The 27,885-nt window shown below is 35.9% G+C and overlaps 1 protein-coding gene across 4 annotated transcripts in view; it reads left to right on the top strand.

Annotated features, from left to right (window-relative positions):
* The window catches only part of DLC1 (DLC1 Rho GTPase activating protein), a 254,930-nt gene that overhangs the window by 100,960 nt on the left and 126,085 nt on the right, over positions 1-27,885 (top strand). For all 4 annotated transcript variants that reach the window (XM_074822635.1, XM_074822634.1, XM_074822636.1 and 1 more), the window contains one exon: positions 16,835-16,868. In XM_074822635.1, coding sequence (XP_074678736.1) covers positions 16,835-16,868 — 34 coding nt within the window. The remainder of the gene's footprint in view (positions 1-16,834; positions 16,869-27,885) is intronic.

Genomic DNA, 27,885 nt, shown 5'->3' with positions numbered 1-27,885 from the left:
GGTTGAATTGATAAAGCAACCTCAACTGCCTTAACATTTGAAGTCAGAAAAGAACAGGGAAAAAGATAGTCTTTAGTGATCTAGGATCCAATTCAGCATGTGCCAAAGACAAGAAAGGCTTCCCATTGATTTCTCTTAAGTTTAATTACCAAAATTCCTGTGGTAGACCTGTAAGTGTTCAGGGTTTTACATGGGATCATGCTCACTGATTACTCCTGGAAAAGTTCATTTATCCACAGATAACGCAAATTTTAAAAATGCTCATACATGGAATTGTGGTTAATTTTGTCACTTCAGAAGAAGTGAATACTTGCATAGCGTATCATATCTTCTGTCCCTGGTAAGCATTTAGGAATCGGCCCAAAGGATAATGAGTGGTTTGATAACTGTACATAAGAATGTGGAAAAGATATCTGAGTGGACAGCTTTTAAGTCTTGCCAGCAAAGGTGTAAGATTCATTTTGCTACAGAATGCGATTAAAGTTCAACCTTGCAATAACATGCACTTTCATAGCAAAAGTAGTTAATTGGCTTACTAGAACAGGTCATAGATTGGAAACATTTGAAGCATTTAAAACAAGTTAGGTTAATGCCTAGGTAACAAAGTTGGATCCATCCTTCCCACTTCTCTTTGGAAAGGTGTGACATGGTTGCAGAGGTCTCTGTTGTTCCAGTAGTTCCCATGCACAATAATTTCTGTCTTAGATTATAGGAAGATCAAGATTTGTCCTGAATCAGTGTGTCTGCAACGTTCTCGCTTTAGTTTTTCAGCAAAATAAGAACTAAAATAAAACCTCACACTTGATTTCATCACCTCTAGACATCAGAACAGAATGATTAGCCCTGGCTGGTCAAGGGTTTTCAGAGGACCAGCTATACTTTTCTCTGAAGCATTCATCACGAATGGAGATAGGATACAGAGCAGAGAGCACCAGTGATGTTATGGAGACTCTCTTCTCTCCTGTTTAGCATATACTCTACTAAACCAATCTTCAAGAGGACTCTCCAGACACAAATGGCAGAAATACTGATTTTTTTTTTTCCCTTCATCATAATGTCCAAAACAAAATATGCCTTTTTTTTAATCTCTCTTATTGAACTTAATATACTAAATTAATTTACTGCTGAAAACATATGACCTACAGCTTGAACCTCTCCTGAACATGTTAGACCCCTGAAGATTACTTATTTGAACAGGATGGTAAATAATTGCCTATAAGACACAGAGATCAGACTGGCTGCTCTGTTCCAATTTGTTTCATGCAATTTCTGTGATATTGAATCCAAGCTCATAAAAGCTGAAAACACTCAGGTGGAAATTTTGAGCTGCCTTATAAAAAAAAAAAAAAAAAAAAAAAGACAAGATCTAAAAACGAAAACCTAGGAGAAAAGATAACTACATTATTGAAATTCTTTAACTCCTAGAATACTTAAGTATGTTAAACAACTTGCAACAGAAATAGGAATAACAAGAAGTAATAATTTTCAGTACTTTGTAATTAGTGATGGTCTTAACAGAATTTAACTGCTATCAGAACACTGAGATTTTCAACAGAAGCCAGAAATCTGTAGCTGCAGCAGTTTTTATATGAGAGAACAGAGTTCTTGAAGATAGAGGCCATCTACAAGTACACTTTATAATAATGAATTACTAAAGCAATCTCTTGTGACATATTTTCCTTATCCTCCCCATCCTAATAACTTATTTTTGGATATTTCAGCATAGGAGAAAAAAAATCAGGAAACTTGCTTCAGTGTATTTGTTTGTATGCCATGCTTGTTCCTATTTATATACAAACAATTTTTGTTGTTCTCTAGAACTAGATAAATGGATGCTTCTAGTGCCAGTATTTCAGGACTGCACTGGGTTACTGTGAGTCAGTTAAGAATATTGAGGTTCTGTAAGACATATACCAATCAGGAGAGTGAGTGCTGAAATACATGCTATTTTGTGTGGGGTTTATTAAACTGAAAGTTTGGATTATTTAGTCCTGTTCAAATGTAGCTTTGAAGCTATATGCACTTGTAAATGCTGTCACATTCTCAGAAAACTTGGAAACCCATGAAAATTTCTTATTACTACTTATGGCAACACCATCTCCTGCTGCCATTATTTGTTCTCTTGATGTCCGTGGAAAGTACTTCAAGACAATCTGTCATATATCTGCAGCATCTGTAAGGGCATGCTTTAAGCCAGTATCTTTTTCCTGCTTGGATTTCAAGTTTGAATTTTTGCCTTTCTTTGATGCCTTCACAAGAAATTCTTACTCTTTGTAGTTCTATAAACAAAGCTCAGTACACATACCAGGAGCTATTTGAGCTTCCACAAGTTCCCCGTGTGTCAGCATCCCAATCCTTTGTTATTTTGGGGAATCCCTGAAATCTCGCTGATTCTAGTTTTCACAGAATTTCATCTTTTCATCAGACTGAATGCAGAGTTGCTCTTCTGTGTTCAGCAATGTTTGGCATTATCTTCTCAATCATTTTGTCCTGCATCTAAAAGATGCACCCAGATGCCATTAGGAATTCAGAACAAATTAGTTCCATCCTTATTCTAAAAACTCTAAGAGATAAATTTGTTCTGAACTAGCTGAAGATGTCAATTTTAATGGTTTGACAGGTTTTGAATTATGTCGGTCCAGCCAGTTTTCAACCCATCTCAATTTCTGCTCTTTCTGCTCACACTTTCTGAGCTTCCAAATGAGACTGCTTTGGGAGACAGTGTATAAAGTCTTACCAAAGTTAAGGTATATTATATTCACTGCTTTCTTGTCCACGTAGCCAGTGATTACATCTCGGAAGGCAAATCAGGTGGTCAAGGTTGATTTGTTCTTAGTAAATTGATGTTGATTGCTCCTGATTGCCTTTCCATCACTCATGTCTTTGGATTCCAAGGTGTGCCCCATGAGCTGACGAGGTGAGCTGACAAGCTTAGAGAACATTGCATACTTGGGTAGACTTCCTTTAGCCTCACAGGTTGGAATACATCCAGCTTCTCTAAATAGCCTGTTGAGTCCTCACTTCTGGCTGTTCCTCTGTTTCTAAATAATGCTAAGCCCAGAGGTAAGGGAGTAGGATTTTCCTATGAAAAGTTAATCAGGATGGTCTAGATTTTGACTAGACTAGAAGTACAAAATAATGGAGAAATGAACATAAAAAGGGCAGACAGAAAAATCTTAATCTAATTTATCTGTAGGTTGGCTTATTTCTTTCACTCTCTTTGGTACTAACTACTAAAGGTTTTTTTTTCTTTCAGCAGCTGCAAGGTGATGAGTACCCTCCACTGCTGTCACCACATTTATTCTTAAATTGAAACACAGGCAAATATAAAATAGAACTTTTATTCTATACTTCTGTCTTGAGAGACATAGCAAGTTTTTGCAACTTGCTTCATACACAGACTATTCCTTCCTCATCGAGTTCAGAATGCAAACATTGAGTTTGGAAGGTCTAAAGTACATGGGTACTGCATTCTTCTATTCTTTTCAATGAAAACCAGGCACTGTTAGAGGGATTGGTGCAATGTTGTTGTTTTGCTAGTTGGTTGGGTGTTTTATTTTCACTAAGCCATACTTTGCTGCCAAGACACAAGAAAGATTTTTTTTAAAAAAAAAAAAAAAAAAAATCTACTCTTCCTGTAGTGACTCTGTAATTAAAATTTACATAAAAAACTAGGGACTAATGTGTGTGGATTTAAAATTTTGTATTTACCCTACTCATATAATTCTTTTCACAAAATCAAACTTTTTCATATGAAATACAGCTATTTTGTCAGAAATTTACTCTGACAGTCTGCAGACAATCTCCTTTCAAAAAAATCACCTACTCTTTTCATGTGATGAAATGGGATTTGTTGCTTTCTAGGTTTCTTTGCACCATCATTAATGGTCAGAAATATTTTTAAATACTTGTGAAATATTGGTTCTAGGAGAGTTGAGCGTGAACATAAAATTCAGTCAAAAGTGTTTTTGCAGAAAATATTTCATACTTGTAATAGTCCCTCCTAACTAAAATACGGAATAATTCAAACTCTTCTCAGGGGACTGGTATTGGTTTGAAAGCCAAGAGTGTACTTGGACTCTTGTGTGCTGTTTCCCTCTGGAAAGTTTTGAAAGCTTAGAAACTGTGAACTACATTTTTGTAATATGCCACACAAAGTTTGGGAAAGTCGGAACAATTCAGAAAGAAACTGTACTTTTAGCGCATGATCCTGGGGAAATACAGAAAATGCCCAGCACTTCACAGAATTGGACCCACTTACTACTCTCAGGTTCTTGAGTGCATCTGTCTACAAGCCGGAGCGAGATTTTCATGGGAATAGCGTGGGAACATAGATGTTGATGAGATACTTCTTTTACTTGGTGCCTACAGAAAACAAAAATAAAATTCATAACTAACTAAATAAATAAAGTGAACCTGAAAGGAGACCAATTTTAGAACTTCTGGAAAACGAAGGAGCCTAAAAGGGCTGTCTTCATAGTAAATGTAGCAATTAGTAAAAGGTCTGATATAAATCCTGGCTTTTATAGTAGATTTTATTAGCATATATGCACACACAGAACTGTGTGTTTAACGGACACAGCATAGACAGGAAGATTATAAGTCAGGCAGCATCAGCTTGAGCCTTCACTTACTGGAGTAACTGGGAAAGCTCCTACTGGCTTTAGCAGAATTGTGCTCTGTATTAGTAACAATTCCTTTTTTTCATGAATTAGAAATATATCATCTATAGAAAAGAATAATGTTTGGAACTTGTGGTAGATAAATGAATGGCAATATTGAGTATATCCAACTTCTCAGTGCCACATAAAAAGAGTTTATAAAATACAGGTTTTTCAGACAGAGCATATCCTTCACCAGCTATGGTTAGCCATTGTTTGAATAGAAAATTATTATACCTGTTAATTAAGACAGAAAACGCAGTGTCATTGTTAAATTGTAAGAAGCTGTGTCTGCTTTAACACCCACTGATTCTAACAAACAAAATCTTAGAAACAAATGTATTAAAATATGAAACTTAATGTAAAATATTTTGATATCAGAATGTAAGCTGCAGAAATACATAACATGCTAGATAATTTACATTAAAAAACTTAGCGATTGTAAGAAAAAAAGTGTGTATATGTTAAGAAGTTAAGATTAATTGATTTGTTATGTGTTAATCTTTTAATATACTACAATTTTACACACAATGTGTAGAAAAGTCTATCACAGAACAATCAGAATACTTTGCAGAATATCTTTCTAGGCACTTTAGAGCCCCCCACACATTCCATTTAATGGTAAAGCATTATTATTTACATTTTAAAGATGAGAAAATTTAGGTGTTTGTAATATATGTAACTGGCACAAAGATTGTCCAGCTAGTATTCTTGTTCTAATACCAGACCATGACTATCCCCAGTGGTCTTACTGTAAGAAAAATAATAGCTAGTCTGTCATCTTAACCATGCAGGAAAGCTCATCCTAACTTTAACCTGCAGCATATATGGCTGAGTCTTAAGGTGGTGAATGGAACCCAGGATCCCCTGCAGCCAATTGCAAAACACCCATCCTTCCTCCCAGGCTTTTAAAATATGTCAGCAACATGAGCAAAACTTCACAGATGTATGAGTACTTCCATTGGTTTCTAGATTTTTTTGACATCAAAGATCCCAGCTTGACAGATAGTGCCTGGGAATAAAATGGGATTACTGGACAGAGATGGAAGATGGTGTGTGTGTGTGTTGTCTGTGCCAGTGTCTGTCTGTGTAGGTATGTACGATGAAATGTTAGCTCAGGTATTACCAAGTTAAGCAAGGTGTTGCAAGACTCTAAAGAAATGTAGTAGGAAGTGGTCATATCAGACACCTGGAGTAGCGCTCTTACTGGTAATACTTCCAGCTGAGGAAACTATATGGCAGATGAAACATGTATTTCCCTGGTTTATTAACTGTACTAGAAGAACCAAGCTTTTGGTTACATGAGCAAAGGAAATTTGATGCACAGTTTGACAAGAGTTTAGATATTAAAGTAGAAATGGTTATGGTTGAATTTTTTTTTCTCAAACAAAAAAGGGGGATTTGGTTACAAGCATTTTAGCATAAAACAGCTGTGCAGATTAATGTTTTGTTTTCTGAAGAGGTTTTTCAAGGGCTTGGGGTATTTTTTAGAACTTTCATTGTTGTATTTGGATTAAAAAACCTACTTTGCATCATTTTCTTAGGCCCTTTTAGGAGACAAAGCTCCGGTTTCTTTTCCCAGTGATGAAGAAACTTCTCATTTTTACTTGTTACATATTTTTATTTCTTTTTTTTTCTCTTTTGGAAAAAAGTGAGTTGTTTTCATATAAGCAATATCCAACTTTTTTTTAAAAAATCAATTATCTTGAAAGAAACAGAAGTTTTTGAATGAACTAAAAAGCAAGTTTTCTTACTTTTTCACCCAAAAGATGTCTTTTTGTTTTACTGCCTCTATCTGTCACCCACAGCCTTGACAAGTGCTTAAAGGTTAGCACACTGCATATGCAGAGACCACTCAAAAGAACTCATTCCATTTCAACTCTCCCTTAGATGACCTAGAGAAATACTTAGTAAGGTCACAGTAATGGTGTTTGGTGATTTTTAAGCTCGCACTCATTACGTGTGTATGTTGGAGCACAAACAAACTGAGATTGCAAGAATATAGTCTAATAAGCAAACAAGATCCAGGTAGCATATTTTAGTGTTTATTCCCTTCCTTTCTACCTCCTCCTCCTACCCAAGGCAAAGCCACTGTCTTGTTGTGTGCTTCTACTCCTTGCCATTTGTCTTCTTGTAAAAGCAAACAGGATGGTTTATGTTAATCTATATTGCTCTATGTTTTAGTAAACCAAGAAGTAAACCATATCTAGCTGACCTGGTGATAACTTACTGAAATGCATTAATTGGCAATTACTCTCTTATGCTCACACCTGCTACCTTCCAAAGTTAGATGCATTTTTTTGCTGCAATAACACCCACAGACTCTCACAAACCTAACAATGTTTCTGTCTAGCATGCTACCCCCCACCTCTCTTCATCATTTCATGATTAGCATCACTATTATGTGACTCTCAAGCTTCCTGAGCAAAGAACTATGATGTTCTGCAGAAAGTAAAGGTTTCATCATCATAGAAGAGAAGTATCTTTTGTATTTATTCTTTTATGCCCAGAATAAAGCTCAAGATCAAGAGCCTCCCTGAGGATCTGCCTTTGATCCTTTCCCACCTGGTCCAACAAACGTAATATCATAGCGACTGAATTCACATGAGACTGCGAGCATAAAGATTGTGGCAAAACACACATACCACATTTTAAAAATCAGTGTCTTGGGGTTTGCATCTTTATTGAGAAAGAGAACTTTAAACAGTTGTAGCAGCCTGCTGTTAATAATAATGGAAAGAGTAGCCAGCTGGGGTTACCTGCAGAGATTCAAGAGGGGAAACTCACACAGGATCAGAATGTTAGTAGGTGTCAATAGTTCCTGCCCTCCCAGTAGGTGTCAGTAAGTTGCTGCAGTGCTCTACACCTGATTTTCATTTTCAGAACATAAAGCTGAACACAGTGAGGCCTTCCTTGACCAGCATAAATACCAATCCTTCATATATAATATTCAAGAAACTCAAATATGATTTTATTGCTGCTAACCTCAGTGAGATCTGAATTCAGGAGACTAACATTAGTGGAATTCAAAAATGTAGATAGCAATCAACCATTGGATTTGGGATGACCTCAAAGAAAGATCATTAGAATCAGATTGGTCATTTACGTATCTGATGATTTGTATTGCTAACCTTTTCTCAGTTACCTCATAAACACACATCTTCTGTATTATGATAGACTCTGGCACTGGCAGCAATGAGATGAGCTTCCTGATTCAAAATTAGTAAGAGTGACTTGTTTTTCTTGGGATGAAGGGCAAAGGCTCCTTGGTTTTCTCTGAGGTGGCTAGGGAAAGAGAAATGGTATAATTTTGTTGGTTTTAATTTCTCCTTTTACTCTGTAAGTAGGTGCTCAAAGGTATTTGGAAACTTAGAGTTATCATGTAACAAATTTTACTTTCTAGCATCACATGATTGAAAGAATTTTTTATGTACATGAAATATAGACTTATTCTAAGGTTGTAAGTTTTATATATAAGGAGATGAGAAAAGGCTGAAAGCACCTGCAATTCCTGTCAGCCATGTAGAAGCATTCCCCAGATTTAAGGGCTTTAAGGCAAAATCACATTTGTAGACATTACATGATGTTGAAACAAATAGGAAACATGAGACTTTAATTATCTTTTACTGCCGCCTTATAGAGCTGGGTGCCCTCTGGTTCCCAAGTAGTTCAGCTTTGCCAGTGTTTCAGGGTTTATTGATGTGTTTGTTATTGTAAAAGGTTTTATAAGATAAATGTTAGCTAAACAAATTACTTCTTAGCTTGGGAAAAAAGCTCTCTATGTGTAAATGAACCCTAATAGAACCTCTGGTGATTGATGAAAAGCATGAGCACTCTTGGGACTGCTCCAGTTCTAGAGGTAGTGTGTCACATATCAGCTTTGGTGTTAACATCCAAGTTATGTTTTCTTTAGGGAAGAGATACATATGTTTGGTGGAAATGGAGGAAGCACAGGTTTTGTTATTACCAAAAACTATATAAATGTTCCTTAACATTAAACTAAAATTTAACTGATCCCTCTTTCAAGTAATGTATGTCCACCTGCATAGTTAAAGAACAGTTCAAGTGGAAATAGAGTTCCTTATCTCGTGATCTCCTGGGAAGTATCAAAAATGAGTTTATTTTACACATTTGTTTTTATTCCAAGTCCTAATAGGCAAATAACCTGAGATCTAATAATTGCTAATTTTTAAAAAATCATAATTATGTTTCACAAACTGTGTGATGGTAACTCTCAGGGTATTTAGGAACTCACAGCTGCTGCTCTGAAGACTTTAGCATCCCTAAAGAGAAGGGACTTAATTCTATATTATGGCCAAATTCTACTTAATAGTCCAGACAAGCTGCAGACAGGCTATTGTCTTATCTGTCATATAAACCAGTTGTATGCGGTCCTAACAGATTTCAGAGCATTGGGAGCTTACCCAGATCTGTGGAAATTCTGTAATAACACCAAACAGAGCACAAGACAGTGATCCTGCATCTTTGTTTTGCACTTCCAACATGGTAAGAGTCACACTGCCAGCTGAATTATGAAGACACAGGAAGTTACCAGACCACCCCAAGTGCAGGCTCTTGGCAAGTGCGTCATGGAAGGAGAACTGCCAACCATCCAGCACTAACTAGAAGGAGTCTCTGTGCATGACCTCAGTGGCATAAAGAGGCTCAAGCAAACAGAACTATCCAGTCAGAAAACAAACTAGTTGGGGAGAGGCATACAACTGACTGGAGGAGAACATATGCAGGCAAGCATACAGCTTTGTACTTCAACTACAACTAAATTCATAGTGTTGTCATAAACTTAGTCAGAGACCTCTGAATGTGACATTAATTTCTTTTTAAAAATTGAGTTAAATGGTGCAGCTTTATTGCTGGGTGGCCTTTAATTGCCTTCTGCTCTACTTTTAGTAATTGCAGTCTTTAGCAAAATGACAGACCACAAAGAAAGACCTTGATGAATTCCCCTTCTAAAAGTGGTCTGTCCTGAAAGTTGACGGTTTTGGTTTTTCTTTTTCCTTAGCCAGATTAAAAAAATAATAAAAATAAATAAAAAATAAAAATTTAAAAAAAAAAACCAAACAAAAAAACCCCAAAACTTAAAACTGTGGAGAGCTGAAAACTTACTTTAAAAACTTATAAATTTAATAAACTAATGTTTTGTAAATAACTCTGGATTATAAACTAATCATTCTTGGTTTTTCTTCTACATTATTGCTATGATTTCAGTTCAGTGCTAATACAAAAGATTACTTTAATTAGTATTTCCAAAAGGGTTTTCTACATGTTTACTCTCTTAATCTGATTCATTAACACAAAAGGCTTTGGTTTCAAAAAATCAAAATTTTCCAGTAGAGATATCTATTCAGTATTTTGTTGAAAAAGGAATATAACTGAGGAAATTTCTGGTTATGGACTGATTTCAAACCATCTGAATGATCATGGATTTTTTTCTTCTTAAAATAACCACTTAATTTTAACTACTATTTATCCAAATTAAGAAAACTGGAGCATACATTCTAAATAAAATGTCTATTTAAGGACTCCAGATGATACAGAACATACACTGTTTGATACATAATGCTTAAAATTTGTTTTCTGTCTGAGCATTGTTGAACTCAGTTTTCAGGTACATGATTGCTCTTGTTTACTGGAATAGAGAGTTCTCTGTCATTCGGTTCATTAGTCCTTCCTTGGTAATTGTATATCGTGTTGATATTGCTTCCTTTCTTTCTTGTCAGAAGTTCAGTAGATCTCTCTTCTTTAGTGGATTTTAGATTTTTGGGTGTTTTGATCATCTGAGTAGAAAGAAGACAACAGATATATATTTCAATCTATATAGCTGTTTCTGGTCTTAAAATCAATGATCCTATTTAAAAAATAAATGTAACATCCATTTTTATGTTTGCAAGCTTTGGCGGTTGGTCTCTTTTCTGTTTCTCATGTCATATAAAGCTTCCAGTTTTTTAGAAGAGGAACATGGATTTGGTCTTGAAGCAAATAATGTCAGTGAAAAGCACAATTCTTACTAACACTTTTTTGCGTAAAAGAAGCATCCACTAAGGTGAGAATTTAGACCATGATTTTTAATTGCAGGAATAAAAGGTGATTACCATAAAAGCTTTTCAAAAAAATAAGGTAGGGGATTTATAGCAGCATGAGCTCAGCAATTGTGAGTCACCTGCTTACAATTATTATGAAGGCTGTGTTTTCCCTTTCTAGTCAAATCCCAGTATGCTGTTTGTCCTGGAGTATTCCCTCCACCCTGGACACAGGCAAAATTGTAGACAAATGATTGCAAATCAAGATGTGTCAGACCATTAGCAAGAAAATTTCCCAGCATGTCTATTCTAATGCATACCTGAAAAAAGCCTGAATAGCTGATAGCCTTCTGTGATGGAAGGGCTTTGTAGAATATCCATCATGGTTAGATGGCAGTATTGAAAATGTGATTCAGATAATGCCAAATGCACTTTATCTTCTGTAATCTGAAAAAAAAGAGAACTATTATCGTGGGGGAAAAAACGTGTATTTAATGGCTTTAAAATAAAGATGCTCTATCTTGTCTGGAAAATTGAAGTATAGATTCACTCCAATTGGTTTATGAGATACTACAAAAATAAATAGATGTTACTAGATCCTTACTGCAGAAATTCTATGTTACATGCTCCTCTAAAGTAACATGCCAGTTTATACAAACCTTTGCCATCTACTGTAGCCCTTCACAGACAAGTCAGTCATGATAGAGCTGTTTATGTTCTGTGAGTGCAAGGAAACAAAAAGATAGCTAGTTGAATTTTATTCATAATGGCTTTGTCTGCAGGTTTAGAATCAGTATAAAAAAAATATAGCTTTGCACTACAGTTAAGGGAGAGCCAAGCTGTGTTCAGGTCAGACTGGATGTGCTTCAGCTTTTTATGATGGCAGTCTTGCAGCTCAGCATACCCTCAGCACTGCTCCCAAATGCACTCTGTCTTCTTTGCAGATAATGCCTCCCCCTTTCACCACCAAGACACTGCACACATCTACTGACTATACCTCTTCTAATCTGGAAAGCTACAATGTTAATTTTTTAGCCCACTTCAGGGACAAAATATGTGAATTTTGAGTCTGTAATGGAGGGAAGCTAATTTGGGAAGTGGGGAGGGATTCTTTCTTTTCTCTTTTCATAGTGAAGAACTACACATGTCCAAATGAAAGGTTGCTCTGTGAAATTGTGGGCTTTTTTTACACATTTACCTCTCTTACCTGTTAAAATATTCTTAGAAACTCAGAAAGAAATAGATATTTTTACTTTGGTCAAACAAAGCTTTTCATTTGTGCAAAATTTTTAAGTTTTGATTTACCAGAATTTTCTACCATTTTTTTTCTTGCTGGAAGACAGCTTTTCCACCTAACTTCTAATGAAATTCACAGGAAGTGGTTATTTAACCCAGAGTTACTGGTAATTGTTTATATCTGAGCCAGGCAACTGCAACTTTAAAGAAAAATGTCCAATATAGTGGTTTTGCACTTTACAGTTATATTTGCAGACGTAACATATTTACAGGGAAACAGTTGCAATATCATAAGGATGCATCCAAAAATATTCAATATGACATTGTAAGTAAGATTTTCATAGGTTAAAACTCAAATTCTCTAATTTAAAAGAAAATCCTGAGTATATTTCAACAATGGTCTGAGAGGGGATTTTTTTTTTTTTTTTTTTTTACCTTTTCTTTCTTGGTGCTCCTAAGAGCATATACTATTAAAAATACAGAGAGGAGCCTGATTTTAGGGGCGTATTTGTTGAAATCTGTGAAGGGGGTGTAAAAAGAGCATGTGCCTGCTTTTTTTTAAACAACACATCATGGCCAGATCATGTGGAAATTGTTAGTCCAGTTTTTTAGTTCTGTGAGGAGAGTGAGAAATAATGTGAAGTTACAGTGAACCCATCTGGCCGAGCAGGAAAATCCGGTTTAATTGCTCCATTGCCAGAAGTGTTAAATCACTTCCTGGGAATGCAATTCATTTGGAACATATGGAACTCGTTGGAAGAAGGTCTCCAGTGAATTCAAAACTACTGGAGATGAGAGCATTTCTCATAAGTAACAATCATGTTTTCCCACCCGGCAGCATGTAAGCAGTATGCGTAGCTGTATTAATGAAAAACTAAACCAATAGTAGGACTGTCCGAGATCTTGTTGAACAAGAGTTGCTTGTGGTTTATTTTAAATTTTCAGGAAATGCTATGTTCCTTTAGGATTTTTTTTTCTCAGCTTTTAAGCAGCAATAGAACATTCTGACAGAACTTTTAGCTCGGTTTACATCTTGATTACACTCTGTTTAGAAAACAGACATATTTGAAAGTATCATCCAAGATGACTTTGTACTTTGTGGATAAAGAGGGTAGGTTTTTGGGGTGTTCTTTGGTTTGGTTTGTTTTTTTTAATCAGGGAGTTTACATTTACTATATATTTTTAAAAAATAGGAAGGTTTTCAATTTTTCTGTAAACTAAGCAAATCTAAACCTTTGACTAAAAATATGACATATGTATGAGTTCTTAAATTGTAAAGAATTAGTAAGACTTTCTTATTTATATACATTATTTTAAAGAAAACATCTTTCATAACTTATAATGGATTCAGGATTTGTAAGTATGCCACAGTACCATGTTCTGAGTCAAGTATCCATGTTATTTGCAGTCTTTAAAATGAGAAGAATATTGCTATTCTTCAGGAAAAATATGCTTCCTATTCTGTTCTAAAGAAAATATTTTACTTTCATTAATTTGATGCTACTATAAGGGAGTTTTTAGAGATAATTTGTTTTGTCTTTTTTTATTCAGGTTCACAGGAATTTGAGAAAATATTTGGTTCTTGGAAAATACAATACTTTTTTTCTTGTGAAGTTAATCAATAAGACCAAATTAGTTCTTCTAATTTTAAAAGCACATAAAGGAAATGGAACCATGTTTTGCTGAAAAAATGGGCTAAGTCTGATATCAAGATGAAAAGTGAGACAATAAAAGGAAATCTCTATATTTACATAATGCACTATGGGAGACCTGGAGTAGTGAAAAATGGTGGTGACAGATAGTCACCACCATAGGAAGTCCTCCTAACTATTCTAGTAAAACTTACATACTTTGTGATGTTATCATTTTGAATGCATTTCTTTATCTCAGTGGTCTAGTATTAATTTTTTTCCCATGCATGTGACTTGATTTTAAATTTCTTACTTTTTGGTAATTTGCATAATCCACATTGGTCTCTCTAGGATCAGTCTTAAGGAATTGCTGCAAGATTACTGTATGAACGTAGGAAGTACTTCTATCTACAAGCCTCACTCTGTCTTTAAATTTTCTGGAATTTATAGTGCTTCTTCATCCTTCTTCATACAGAAGTACTAATTTTGTGATTTACACATCTGCCCTGAGGCGTTATGGTTCTATGTATTGCCAGCTACAGCTTTTTACCTGGGCTAAACCCGCTATACAACTCTTACAACTTTTAGGACTATCATCTACCAGATTTACTAAATGTATGTCTGGTTGTAAATCAACATGTTTTAGTGATCATCAACTACAAATATAATATATTTCTGGGAAATAACTTGAATTTACAAATGGCAAGATTAACATTGTTTTAAAATCTGATATGCTGGTATGAAAAAAATCTACATGCTGATATGAACGATGATGGGAGCTGATTCAGGAGTGTTCGTTCAGGTCAAGGGCACTACCAGTGTGTGGTGGTTTAGCCCCTGCCGGGGTCTGAGACCACGTGGTCGCTGCCCCTCCCCCACAAAGGGAGTGAAATACAAAGCCCCAAGACTGAAATAAGGAAAGGTTTAATACAACAATGCAATAGCAACACAACAAACAACAACAATAACAATAACAGTAATAGTGATAGCAATGAACAGAGCAAAATAGCTACCAAATACAACAGTGAGAGGAGCAGACGTACAAAACCACACGTGCACTGTGCTCCCGCGACAGCGCCAGGATGTGACATCCGCATGGTATCTGAATAACCTGGCTAGAGCTCCCCCCCCACTGCTGGGGAAACTTAACCCTATCCTGGTTAAACCAGGACACAGTGACTTGCACTGCAGTTATAGACAATATGATTAAAGACCATTTAAATCTGTCATAAAGCTACCAGAGAAATTATCTTCCATACTTGTCACTCTATCATATTGCTATTGAGTCCTGTAACTGCTTTCCCGCAGTTCACTGAATCACGGCTTTTCATCTTGACCTTGTATTTTAGACCTTACAAAGGCTGTCCCTCTCAAACTGCTGTCTTTTTTCCATGACACAGCTTATGATTTCAATGCTGACACTGTTTGTTGCAACATCTCCAGTCATTTCAATGTTGTCTTCTAAGCTTTTCTTAGAGGAATCCATCACACCTTTTATTTTTTTATGGGTAACAAAACTCAACATTAAAATGTGATAATAACTTATGTTCATCTCTCCTTCCTTTGTCCTGACACTTCCATTCGATTTACACTAAGTGGGTTTTTTTCTTCTTCTGTTTGTTTTTCTTTCCCTGATTGTTTACTTGTTTCTCACCTTCTCCTCTTTACAAAGTTCTCTCTTTCAGATTTCCTTCTCAGGTAAATGATAGTAGTGAATCTGGGGGTTTCTTTCTTATTTTCTTATTTTTCTTAGCCAGTGTAACCACTTAGGTCTGGGAAAGAGAAGAAAATTATATTCCGGTTTTCAAAACTCTATCAATTATTTTTTAAAAAAATCTATACATGATACACCTTCTATTTCTTTGTAACTGATGCCTTAATTCATTCTGTGATTTTATTGTTTCTTTGGCATGTAAACTTCCTTTAGTCTATGGAAGTTAATGCCCCTGCACTACTGGAGCAAAATGGTGCTTCGTCTGAACAAAGATGTGTTTGCAAAAAGCAAGGGAAATGCTTTTCAAGCAAGGGGCTGCTGTTGTTTTGAATAATATTAGTCTGGTAGTATGACATTTTTGAATGTCAAACTCAAGCAACAGATATTTAACTAGTCAGAGTGCAGGTGGAACAGAAAGAATCACAAAAGGATCCTTATGGCAGTTACCAACCTGTCAGGTATTTATTAATATATATTGTCTAAAACATGTTCTATTTCAAATTTTGTACAAAATATCATCCAGGAAATGTTATAAAATACTATTTTATATAGCAGGACAAAACAAATCCTGAAATGAAATTTTCAAAGTCTATTTCAGGACCTCTATAGGAAGTCTGAAACTGGTTGTTTTGCGGTTTCTGTTCATCACTCCCCTCTTTTTTTTTTTTTTTTTTTTTTTCCTGTGAAATCTACAGCAGGAAAATCTGCTGAACAAAGGCTAGGCTGACACAAGTGAAAGGGATGTAAAATTGATACCTTAACTCACATGGCAGTTCTGCATACATTGCATACCCATTCCTGTTTCTCATCCAGCCTTTCTTACCTTTATCATATCTGCACATTCTTTAATCCTGTTTATATGTGTACCGTATAAATTCCATTTTGCTAGTCATTCAATCTCAGGAATTCATCAATTTCAGGAAAAATACACTCAGAAAGTTGTTCTGCATTAGTCTGAAAGAAAAGCATAATATGAAAGATTTTTACATTCATCGCAAAAAAACCCAATTTTTCAAGTCCAAAACCAATTACAGCCAATATGAAAACACTTTTATTGCTTGTCTCTGAAAAATTATATAGAAAGTAAGAAATTGGTAGGTTATACAACAACATACATTTGAGCCTGAGTCCTAACTATATAGAGTCAATGGCAGAACTTTACTTGAATTCTGCAGAAGAAAGAATTGGCATTTCAGTCTCATCTTCAGTCACACAGTTTTTGTCTTCACTCCTTCAGAATTATTTAGTAATTTCCTAGAGGAATTTTGTGGGCATGTATTCTAGGATGATTATTTCAAAATGCATTCATTGGAATATCTTATTAACTCCATGTCCTCCCTTCTCTCCTAGTCCTTTTTTTTTAACAGTAATTAGTTTCATAATAGGTTATAAGACACATAAATGGGAACTGTATGTTTCTCTCCAGAATGCTTAACACAGTGCGACCTCAGTTCTTTCCAGACCTTCTGGACACATAAAAACTACCTTAAGATTTTATAAGGTTTCCCTAATATTATTATTTTTTAACAGTGGTATCATTTTTTTTTCTTTCAGGCTATGCCAGTTATTTCAGAGAAGGAGAAGGCTGGTGAGTAAATATTTACTTGTTTTCTCATTTCCTTGTATTTGTTTTGTGGAATATAGTGTTACTTAACTAAGTGGTAAAAGACAGGCTTCAGCTGTGAGGTCTCAAATGTGTAGAATGACAGACCTGACAAATGTCTGTGTAAAGGTTATTCATTGTTTCCTGAATAGGATATTTTCTCTTTCTGAAAAGCAGTACCGCCTTCTGTGAGATACTAATAAAGATGTTTGAAACTATCCTACAAAGTACCCGGTTGAATTGCAGCTGCCCCTACATGTCAGTCTTCCTCTAGATACTAACTTGTTACTTGGTGTTAAAATCTACTTTGATTTATTTGATGTCTCAGTTAACAAACATGGATGCCAATGGGTTTGTTCAAGTCAGTGGAATTTGATGACCTAGTATGAACTTTACTGTCTGTCTTTAAGCATGGCAGGAAATTTCAGTTATCTGGAGAATTTTTATCATAGCTAAGTACTTCCAGAATATTGAAAGGTTGTTTTTCTATTTTTTTCTGTTATATATGTTCTCTGAACGCTATACATACTTTGGTGTTGGTATGTGAAATCTACTAGTGATTGTCTGCTAGACACTGTCAAATGTGTGTATTGTTGTGATAAACAGTAGGGAACACTCCACTCTTAGCACTACAGATCTCTAGAATCTCTGTTGGTTTCTTCGTCATTTATTTTAATTGATAGTTTGCTACTGTACTTCAAATATAGCTTGAAAAATACCTCAAAATGTCCAAATGCCACTTGTCATTCCAATTTATGTCTGATTTTTGTTGGTGGCATTTTCTTACATTGTCCTGGTTTGGATTATTTCTTTTCTTTTACTTATTAAGGGAGAGGAATAGGTTAAAAAAAAAGTTTTTGAGCTAAAAGCCACAGTGCTAGTCAGTACTGTAAAAGCTATGGATCTGTCTGGTCAGGATGTTGCTATTTTAGCTGTTGAAGTTCATAAATAATTCCCAAACTGGACCCATATTTAATAAACATTTTCTTTATAGATTTCACAGGTGGTAGTATTTGGTATTTCTTTTTCTGAGGCAGTTTGTATTTGGCCACATCCTTTAAATTATGTTCAAACATGCAAACTGATTATAACTGGCCCTACTATTTGAAGCTAATTTCAAATACTTTGTCAAGCAGCCATGCAACTTTAGGGTTTTGTACATCTTTAGCAATTATGTATCATACAAGATTAAAAACTCTCTGAAAGTCATTAGAAAATCTTCAGGGGGCAGAAATGTAATGACCCCAGTTTTATACTAGAGGAATAGAGCTGCAATAAGTATTTGACATAGCTAATGACTTGTAAAATCAGGAAGCTCTATGCTTACTTCTTCAGCATCAAAACTATCTATCATGTCAGTGGTGATGATATGAAATAAATGTATTTTTGGCATACATTTTATAACCTGTACATATGCATATGAATCTGTCTCTCTATTCCTTCTTCTTGTCCAGACTTCAGTGTTATGGTTTTTTCTGGACAGCATTATATTTAATATTACAAATATTAGGTGGAACTTCATGCCAATATGAAGTCAGTTTGCTGACATTTCCATGTACATGAATTCCATGTACACTGTGAATAGAAATGCAGATGCCTTTCAATCAGTTTTGGCTTTTGTTTAACTCTTTACAGCTCAGAAGCTCAAGAGGTTATGATGTTTTTTTGGAAATATTAAGCATGCCTTAGGGAGATGATTATTTAAATCAGACCTATTGACTGAAGTCAATTTGTTCTTGGGGTAGTTAGTGCTATTGTTTTTAAAATGCATTTGGATCTTGATTCAGACCTTCAGGTCTCATATTTTGTGATTTAACTAGCCATTGTTTGATCATTGTTGCTTACGCTTCACCATATAAATGACATTGAATAAGACTCATGAATGACAAAGCTGTAAGGTGTGAAAACCTTCAAAAAATAATATAGCATATTTGCATGCCTGCTGTAAGAGAACAAAACAAATAGTGATTTTGATATTTATTTGGAAATACCAACAGTCTAACTCTTTGTAGTTTATATTATTACAAACGGACTAAAATATATTAGAAAATTTTACAGAACAAAAAGAAGTAGTTTATTTTACTACTGACAATGATAATAACATAGTAGGTAGAGAGATTACATAGCATCGTATTAAAACTGGGTTAAAAATGCACTCAAAATGTCTATTCAAACATCTTTGTTTATTTTGAGAACTTGAAGTAATGATTTCTTGTAGTTCCTTTTTTCCTACTTAATACTATTTGTTTTCATCTGGGCCTGGAATGAGAAATACAAGAAAGTAGAAAGGCTGTTATTTCAATGTTTCTGGTTCAGAAATTCTATATACATAAATAAAAACCTGTTTTTACTAGACTTTCTATTCTGTAGACTCCAGATACTTTGATACTTTCAAGTGCTTTTCTTATGGGTAACCAAATATTTAGATCCTTAAATGGACCAAGCTGTTTAAGCATCTTAGAAGTTCACACATTACTCTTTATGTTCATAGCAGATGTTGATCCTCGAAATTAAATATTTTATCAATTTTATATATTTTCCAACACACAGTAAATTTTGACTGCATCAAATACAAACTTTCAGATGGAGTACTTAAAAAAAAAAAAAAAAACCAACCCACTATTTTTAGATTTAGAGCAAAACCAAAAATAATCTGAAAACTTTGCTACTTTTGTCAATTAATAACTCAGGAGTTGCATAACCAGGTTGAGGTTTTTTTTACAGTGGAAAGTGCAGTAAAAACTGCAATTGCAGAGTCCCTTTGGCAAAAATCTATAAATGATCAGTGTATTGAGCAGAACATCAGTCATGCCTAACTGTGTACAATATTGCTTCAAGTTGTATGAGATAGGACATTGCAAATGATGTACTATGGCATAAGCTATTTCTGAGAAATGCATTTTTAAGAAATCTCAATATTCCTGATGTTTCTGGCAATGGTGGAAAAAAAATCTTTCCAAATAACTTTTTTAAGGTAGAAGTCAAGATCAAGCAACATGCACAGTCAGGGAAAATGATGGCTCAAGCCAAGAGATGACTCAGGGCTGGGACTACTGGCACCTAAATAAGGAATGCAGGCCAGCAGCCAGCTTCAAAAGTCTTTTTTCAGATGCATCTGTTTTTCTTTTGAGTAATTTATGTATTCCATGTCTTTACTTACCTTGCTGACTGTTGTGATTTTTATTCTCAAATCCTGTCCACGAACTATGAAGAAATTTGAGGGATGGAGAGTTCATCTCACCTGTCAATAATGAAGGTGTCTGAGTCAGAGTTAGTGGTGTTGGCTTCATTTATAGTCTAAAAATAAGTATCATATGAACCTTTGGTTCACCTGGCTCTATGTCAGCATTTGGTTTACTGATGTGAATCACACATGAGATTTCATGAATGGTATTGGTTAACTCTCCACTAACTGTAGAGTCAAGACGGTTCCTAACACAGATACCAATATTCAGTACAATGAATCCACTGTGAGGTTCTTAATTCAGCTTCTGGAACACTGTTCCCAAAACAGAAGTATTGCCTAAGTCTCTTTGTGGACCTACTTCATGATTTCCCAATTTATCCTCAAATATTTGTAGGGAATAATGAACTCTGTGACTTGGAAACATTGCTACAACAGAGTCAGTGGGAGAGGTAGAATGAACATCCACATCTGGTAGGGACTAGCATAGCTTATTTCTCTTGAGGTGATGAAACTATGTGCTATCACATAAACAGGGCAGAAGGTTTAGTCTAGCCCTAAATAAGTATTAAATAAATATTAACACCATTGGTCCATAATGTTCAGCATTATAATAAATATTTTTCTCCTGTGCATAAAACAACTGCCCTGTGGTATTTTGGTTGAACACACATTTAGAAGAATTGCTGGTCTAAAAATAAAATAAGGGCTTTTTTAAGTCATTGAGTACTGAATTTTAGTTATTAAGTACAAACTTGGATCAATTAAAAAACACAGAACACATTACTTGATATGAAAAAGCAAGTGACACTACTCATCTGTAGCAGTAAAAATTCTTATCAGAATAGCAAGTGAACATGCTTGTAAGACCTTCCATGATTCTACCAAAACATTCCCTCTTGCGTTAAAGATATATTATGGAAAAAGTGCAATACATCTTTGGGTAAATCTCATACTCTCTCTAACTAGTAGGTTAGAGAGGTCTACTTCAGCACAAACAAAAGTGTCAGGTTTTGACATGGAGTAGACAGATTTGATAGCCCATTTCTCATCTGTGTTTTGGTGATCAGCAAGCAAAGAGGATAACATATCAAGCATAGTCGAAGATAGCAGCCTCATGGGATCTCTGGCCAATGTAAAGTGTTTGAAAACTCCCCAGTGTTAGTATTACAATATTGGCCTAGTAGTGAACAAGTCTCATTTTCTTTCTGTATCTCCTCTAGATTTCTGGTAAAGATACTATTTAATAAAATATAGGCTCAATGTCCTTTGGTGTTAATTTCCCTGGTTGCCTTTGCTTCACAAGGAAGACAGATACACAGACAATTAAAGGGACCTTTAACAGCAGGGTGTTCCCTCTCACAGACTCTGTGATTGTCGGTGTCAGGCAGCAGAGGACATTTGGTGCTTGGCCCCATGACGAGCTGCAGAACAGAAGGTGATGGAGTGACATAAGGCAGGTCGGGCTCATCTGTGCAAACTCCTAGCGGGAGGACCTTGAAAATCCAGTAGCAACAAGTTCACTGTCATTAAACAAGGCACATAAAAAACCAACTGCTTGGCACACTGGGTAGAGCTCTTTTAATTTCATTTAATGTAACTGTAGCTCTAATTAGAAAGGAAAAAAAGAAAATCTCCACTAGATTTTACCAACATGTTCTAGATCCAGAGAAATCAATTCTTTCTGTGAGCAGTACCCACTGGGTGCTCTATTTTCATAAAGTCATTACAGGTTCATCCATATATAACTTACTTTGAACCTAGAGCAAACATTAAAAAATATAATCTGACTGGCTGCAGCATATCAGTTTACACATAAACTGGAGAGAAATACAAGTTAATTGGCACATTTTCTAGTTTTCTGGCTGCTTTACAATATCCCTAGCCTGTATTAGAAAATAAACTGGGCAACATGAATTATTGTTTCTTTTTGTAAGTATTCTATCTGGTTTTAGTAGAACAGTCTTATTAGTGGGTTTGTGAGACCATAGTATGAAGGACCAGTTCCTAGATAGGTAATCTTTCTCTTCTGATGTTGCAACAGTTACAGAATTTGTTTTAGCTGAGTGTTTGCTTTCTAAGTAAAAATGTCAGGTGAGCACTCACGCTTTAATAAAAAAGTTACAGAAACTCTGCCAGAACATGCATGAATGTCTGCCAGACAAAAATAGATGCTAATAGATATATTTTTATTCCACTGTCATATATTTCATTACTAGAAAAAAGGTTTGTGATGCCAATAGATACCAAAAGTTGACATTTTATGCTAAGATTCCTGATGATGTCTAGTTGTTGGGTTTTCTTTATTTTTTCAAAATGCAGTAAAATAGCTGATGTCATTATTTTTGCTCTTTGATTTCTAGTGGCTTATTAACTGCACACTAATGTAGTTGTTCTTCTGAATAAATTACTCCACTTTTAAAAGTCACACCATATTCACCATATGCGTGTGGATATAAACACATAAACTCTAAAATGCACATTAACACTGTGTGAAGCCAAAGTCTCATTGATCTTAAGGTGCTGTGGCCATTTTCTTTAAGTTTTGGAGGAAAAAGTAGATCCTGGGACTGCAGCTTTCCTCTGAAAGTCCACTCAAAGCCATGGTAAATGCAATGGAAGCAGGATGGCCCCTAAAAGTCCTCATGATTGTCTGTCATATATTACTTTCTTGAGTCTTATAAAGTGAAGGGTAGGGCCAGGTAGTGTGAATGTACTCTGAGGGTGAGCCAGCAGTCAAGAAGACTATACCATTGAAGGAGGACACAAACGTTCAGGTCCCATGGTTGAACAGGAAAACGTGTTTTCTGGAAGGCTAAAACAAATTCTATGAAATTACTGTGTAATAATAAAGTACATCTGAAGTATATGAGAAGTAACAGAACCTCTTCTGTATCAAATTCTTAAATATTTAGCCAACTTCTGTTTTCTTGTGCCACCTGCATTAGTATGAGCCATCAGTATGGACCTACTGTTATACTTCTTTGGAAGAGCTTTTTAAATCAAAATATGCTGTTGTTATCTTCAAAGGCATTTAATTTTGTTCATTTCTTTACTATAGTCTCATCTATTTTGATCTTTAAAACACTTAAAAGAGAAGTGCTTAGCTGAATTATTTTAAGCCAATAACAAGGATAGGTCATTATTTGTACATTCCATATCATGCACTTTAATGCTTTTGTACCTATGATATTTTTCTAGATTATTTGATGATTGTGTTAATTGTGGAAACAACTTTAAATATTTCCTCAACAAATATTCAAATGTCAGTATTCACCTTAGAGAAAACAAGCAGCGCCTCAGTGCCTTATATTCCTGTGGTGAGCAATTGAATTTTGATTTCTTTGGTGGATTGCTGTCTTTCCGTAAGTTCTGTAATAGAATTACCTTATTCTAATCAAGATATTTCCCTGATAGGAATAAAGATCTATACAATGCCAGCTGAGCCATTACAGCTGCCAGCCATCATGCTAAATCTTTTAGCTGTCCCTTTTCTGTCCAATCCAATGTGGTTTTAGGGCAATATATACTTTCTTTGTTAAGGCAAGTTATTTTTATCTCAGAAACTATGTGATCAGGAAAAAAAACCAAGCCTTAGCACTGAAGTCTTTTAAACATATTTTGACATTGATAATATAAGTTTCATCACAGGATGATAAGTTCTAAGAATGCCTCTCATAACAGAATTCATCATTTAATGAAATACAGTTAAACAAAGGATAACTCAGGATAACAGTCTTGAAAGGGATGTTTGGAGCTCCTTTCTCCAACATCCTGCTCAAGCAGGACCAGCCCTGAGGTCAGACAAGGTTGCTCAGCACTTTATCCAGTCTGGTCTTGAAAACCTCCAAGGATGGAGCCTGTGCAACCTCTGTAGGCTACCTGCTCCACTGCTGTACTGTCTCCGTGGAGGAGAGTTTTCCTTCTATCCAGTCTGATTCTTTCTGGTTTCAGTTTACGTCTATTGTCATCCTCACAAGCACGATGTGAAGGCCCCAGCTCCATCTTCTTCTTGCCCTCCCATGAGATCCTGAGGAGCTGCTGGTAGGACCCCAAAAGCTATCTCTTCAGGTTGAAAAAGTCCTACAGCCCCAGCTCACAGGCCAAGTGATCCAGACCCTGACCAGCTTGGTGGCCCTCCCCTAGACTTGTTTCCTTTTATTGATGTCTTTCTTGTATTGAGAGGATCCTGCAGCTGGACTCAGTATTGCAGATGTGGTCTAACAAGCACTGAGTGGGGGATAATCCCTTCCCTCCATGTACAGGCCATGCTTTTATTGATACATCTCAGGACGCTGCCAGCTCTCTTTGCTGCCAGGGCACGCTGCTGGCTCATGCACAGCTTGCTGTCTGCCAAGACCCCAGGGCCTTTTCCATAGAGCTGCTCTCCAGCCAGTTTTTTATCATTTATTTGTTCACCCTTCCAGACTGTAAAATCCCAACTTGCAAACAAAAATATTGTGGGAAACAGTGTTTCATGCTCTTTGTTGTCAAAACAGAAAATACAGCACAAGACTTGTGATTTTGTTACTTTCAGCAAATTCAATTTAGTATTACATCATAACTCATTATAATGTGTTCGCATTTTAGAACACCACTATATAGACTGTAAACTGGTACCCAGTATATTCTGGCTAGTATCGTATATTTAATCTTAATCCAGTTGCTTTTCAGTATAAAGTTAGTTATCAATTACACAGTGGTTCAGTAACATGTATATTACCCAGCCCAAATTGTGGATTCTTATTGTATTGAACACCAGAAACATTCTAAAAAAGGTAGTAGTCCCTGACCAAAAATAGCTTTTAAATCAAAGCAAACATGAATAAATTGTTATTCCTTTCCTTTTTTGGCTATAACAAGAATAGCAGAGAATGGTGATAACCAGTTAATCAAGTTAATTCTAGCCTAATTTTGTTCAGACTGAGTTCATGGCAAAGACTTGTGTTGATTCAGATGAAATATAAACAAGTTCACTTGGTCCTAATTGATACTGACATGTAATCATTAGGCCACGGTTTCCAAAGTAGTGATGTGACTGTTGATTTGGAAGTCAGGTGATGAGCTTTCTTTTTCAGTGTCCAGAAACAGAGTCAGCCGCTGAAAATCTGAAGTGCCTAGAGCCAAATTTTAAAATTAACTTTTGGCTACATTTTTGTAGTTTTTTAGATACTGAAGATGAAAAACAAGCTCTTTGTTGTGACACCTGCCAATTGTACACCAATTCCCAGTAAAGGTTACCTTTGGGCAGTAAAATCTGCATGTGGCACAGAATTATGAAGGTGCCTAGTCATTTTTGACAAATTTAAAAGATTTTCTTTACTTCTTTGTGTTCCTAGATGACATTCAAAACATCTGTAAGATCATATTATGCTCCTGTGTTCATATTTGAAAATAGGACTTGAACTGCTAAGGTGTTTCAGAGTTGTTGAAGATAAACCAAAGAGCTGAACAATTTTAAATCATCTTTAATATGAAGAGCTTAGAGCACTTAAAGTGTGGTGAGATAATTTTTCTCTTTTTGCACCTGTTAAAAAAAGAAGAGTAAGAAATGGTTTCAGTCCCAGATCACCTGAGACATGCGCTTTACTCCACAAAGCCAGCACAGGGTTTTGTTGTTTATATATTTTAGGTACTTACATTCACACTTTAAACTCCTGTCTTATTAGAATAAAAAGCTCCTTTTCACAAATCCTTAGGGAAAAGAGAGAGCTCTTTGATGTTTGATGAGAAGTCATGCTTATTTACATTCCTCTAAGGACATGCTGAAAACTCAGGTGCGAGACACCCAAAAGTACACTTTGGATTAGGCACACCTGGAGGCAAAGTGTCTTCCTGATGTGGAACCATCCTTGGCAGCACAATGATAGGGCTGTATGTAACTGCAGTGTCACAGGGTTTTTTTTCCTTTCTAAGAGTTGTTAACTTGTGCTCTGAATGCCTTCTGGTATAGCAAGTGATGCTTGAGAGAATTGTTGTATCTGCTTGTAGTATGTTCAGCCTGAGAAACTAGATCTTTTATTGTCTATAAAATCAGTGATACTAACCATATCTGACAAAAGGTGTTTTTCATTACCTTGAAGACTTGAAACACCTTGTGGTATCTAGTCAGCAAGTTTAGCCATTGTCTCAAATCTCCTCTGCAAATATTCTTGTAAAATTAGATTGGATTTGCATGTATCAGGAAGTGGCAATCAAATCAAATGCTGATTCTCTAACATATGGTAGATACCTCTGATCTTTAAAATGCACCAGTGTATGATTCTTATAGGCAAAGTCAGTCAGTTGCTTCATACAATTGCTTCATTACCATCTTCAATCTACCTTTGTGTTGATTTTGGCTATTAGCGAATCTCCCCTTCATGGCATTTTCAGAAAGAATCAGGTAACTGCATGAAATTGTTGCTTAATTCATAAGTATCTGTTGTGGTTTGACCTTGGCTAAACGCCAGGTACCCACCAAGTCGCTCTATCACTTCCCCCCCCCCTTCCCCTTTTTTTCTCAACAGGGCAAAGAGGGAAAAGAAAATAAGATAGAAAAAAAAACAACCCTTGTGGGTAAAACAAAAGCAGTTTTAATATAAGCAAAGCGAAGCAAAGGTCCGCACGCGGAAGCAAAAAAAAAAACCCACAGATTTATTCTCTACTTCCCATGAACAGGCGATGTCGGGCCTTCTCAGGAAGCAGGGCTCCAATATGTGTAGTGGTTGCCTCGGAGGACCAAGGGTGACTCCACCCCCTTCCTCCTTTCTCCCAGCTTTATAGTGAGCAGACGTCATATGGTATGGAATATCCCTTTGGTCAGTTTGGGTCAGCTGTCCTGGTTGTGTCCCCTCCCAAGATCTTGCCCACCCCGTCCCACTGTGGGGGGGAAATGTCGGAAAGAGCCTTGGTGCTGTGTAAGCACTACTCAGCAGTAGCCACAACACCAGTGTGCTATCAACACCCTGCCAGCTCCCAACATAAAACACAGCACCATGAGGGCTGCTACAGGGGAGAACCATTTCCGGCTCAGCCAGACCCAGTACAGTCTCACTGTAAATAAAGAACAATAAAGAACAAACAGAAAACCAAGTTTATTGATAAACACAACTGCCAAATGGCCTATAAACTATAAAACTGCAAGGAGTTATTCCTGCAGGTAAATCATTCCATCCACGAGTTTGGACTAAGCTTGTAAGTAGAAGTTTGCTAAATCCAAGTCTAAAATTATTTCTCTGAAGGTTTCTCTGACTGAATAGCCTCTTTAGTACAATTAGTAGGTATTAATTTAAAGCCCAATTTACAGTGGATTCAATTGCACCTGCTGCTGTACTTTGGCTTCAAAGAAGAGGAGATATTCAGTAACCAGTTTTAGAGTGCTAGCCAGGTACATCGTATCTCAGTAGCCACCTATAAGCAGAATTGAAAGGCAAAGAGGAAAGTAACCAGGGATTTTAATACATATTAAAATACAGGCTTGAAATTAGAGAAAAGCAGTCAAAATATCTGTTAAAAGATGAAAAAAAAATAATAATAAACCACTGCTTCCTCCAGGCAGGTTGTCTAATTTGCAATATCATCCTAGAATCAATGTTTCTTCATGTTGTGAGGAACAAAAAGACACAGACTTTTGTCAAGAATTTGTTATATATCAGTTGCCTTCCATAGAGCTCTTCTTACAGAACAAAGCCCATGCCTACACTAGAAAAATTTTGCTCTTGTAGTTCCCGAGGGAGACTCTTAAAGCAGGGATAAAATTAGAGAATGTTCAGAGAGTGCCAAGGATTTATTTTGGTGGTATAGCTCATGCTAAGTCTTTGAGAGGAATTACACTTT

Source organism: Strix aluco, chromosome 4 (genome assembly GCF_031877795.1).
Source record: "Strix aluco isolate bStrAlu1 chromosome 4, bStrAlu1.hap1, whole genome shotgun sequence".
Classification (NCBI taxonomy): Eukaryota; Metazoa; Chordata; class Aves; order Strigiformes; family Strigidae; genus Strix; species Strix aluco.
The sequence above is the reverse complement of the archived record's forward strand: the minus strand, read 5'-3'. Positions and strand labels throughout refer to the sequence as shown.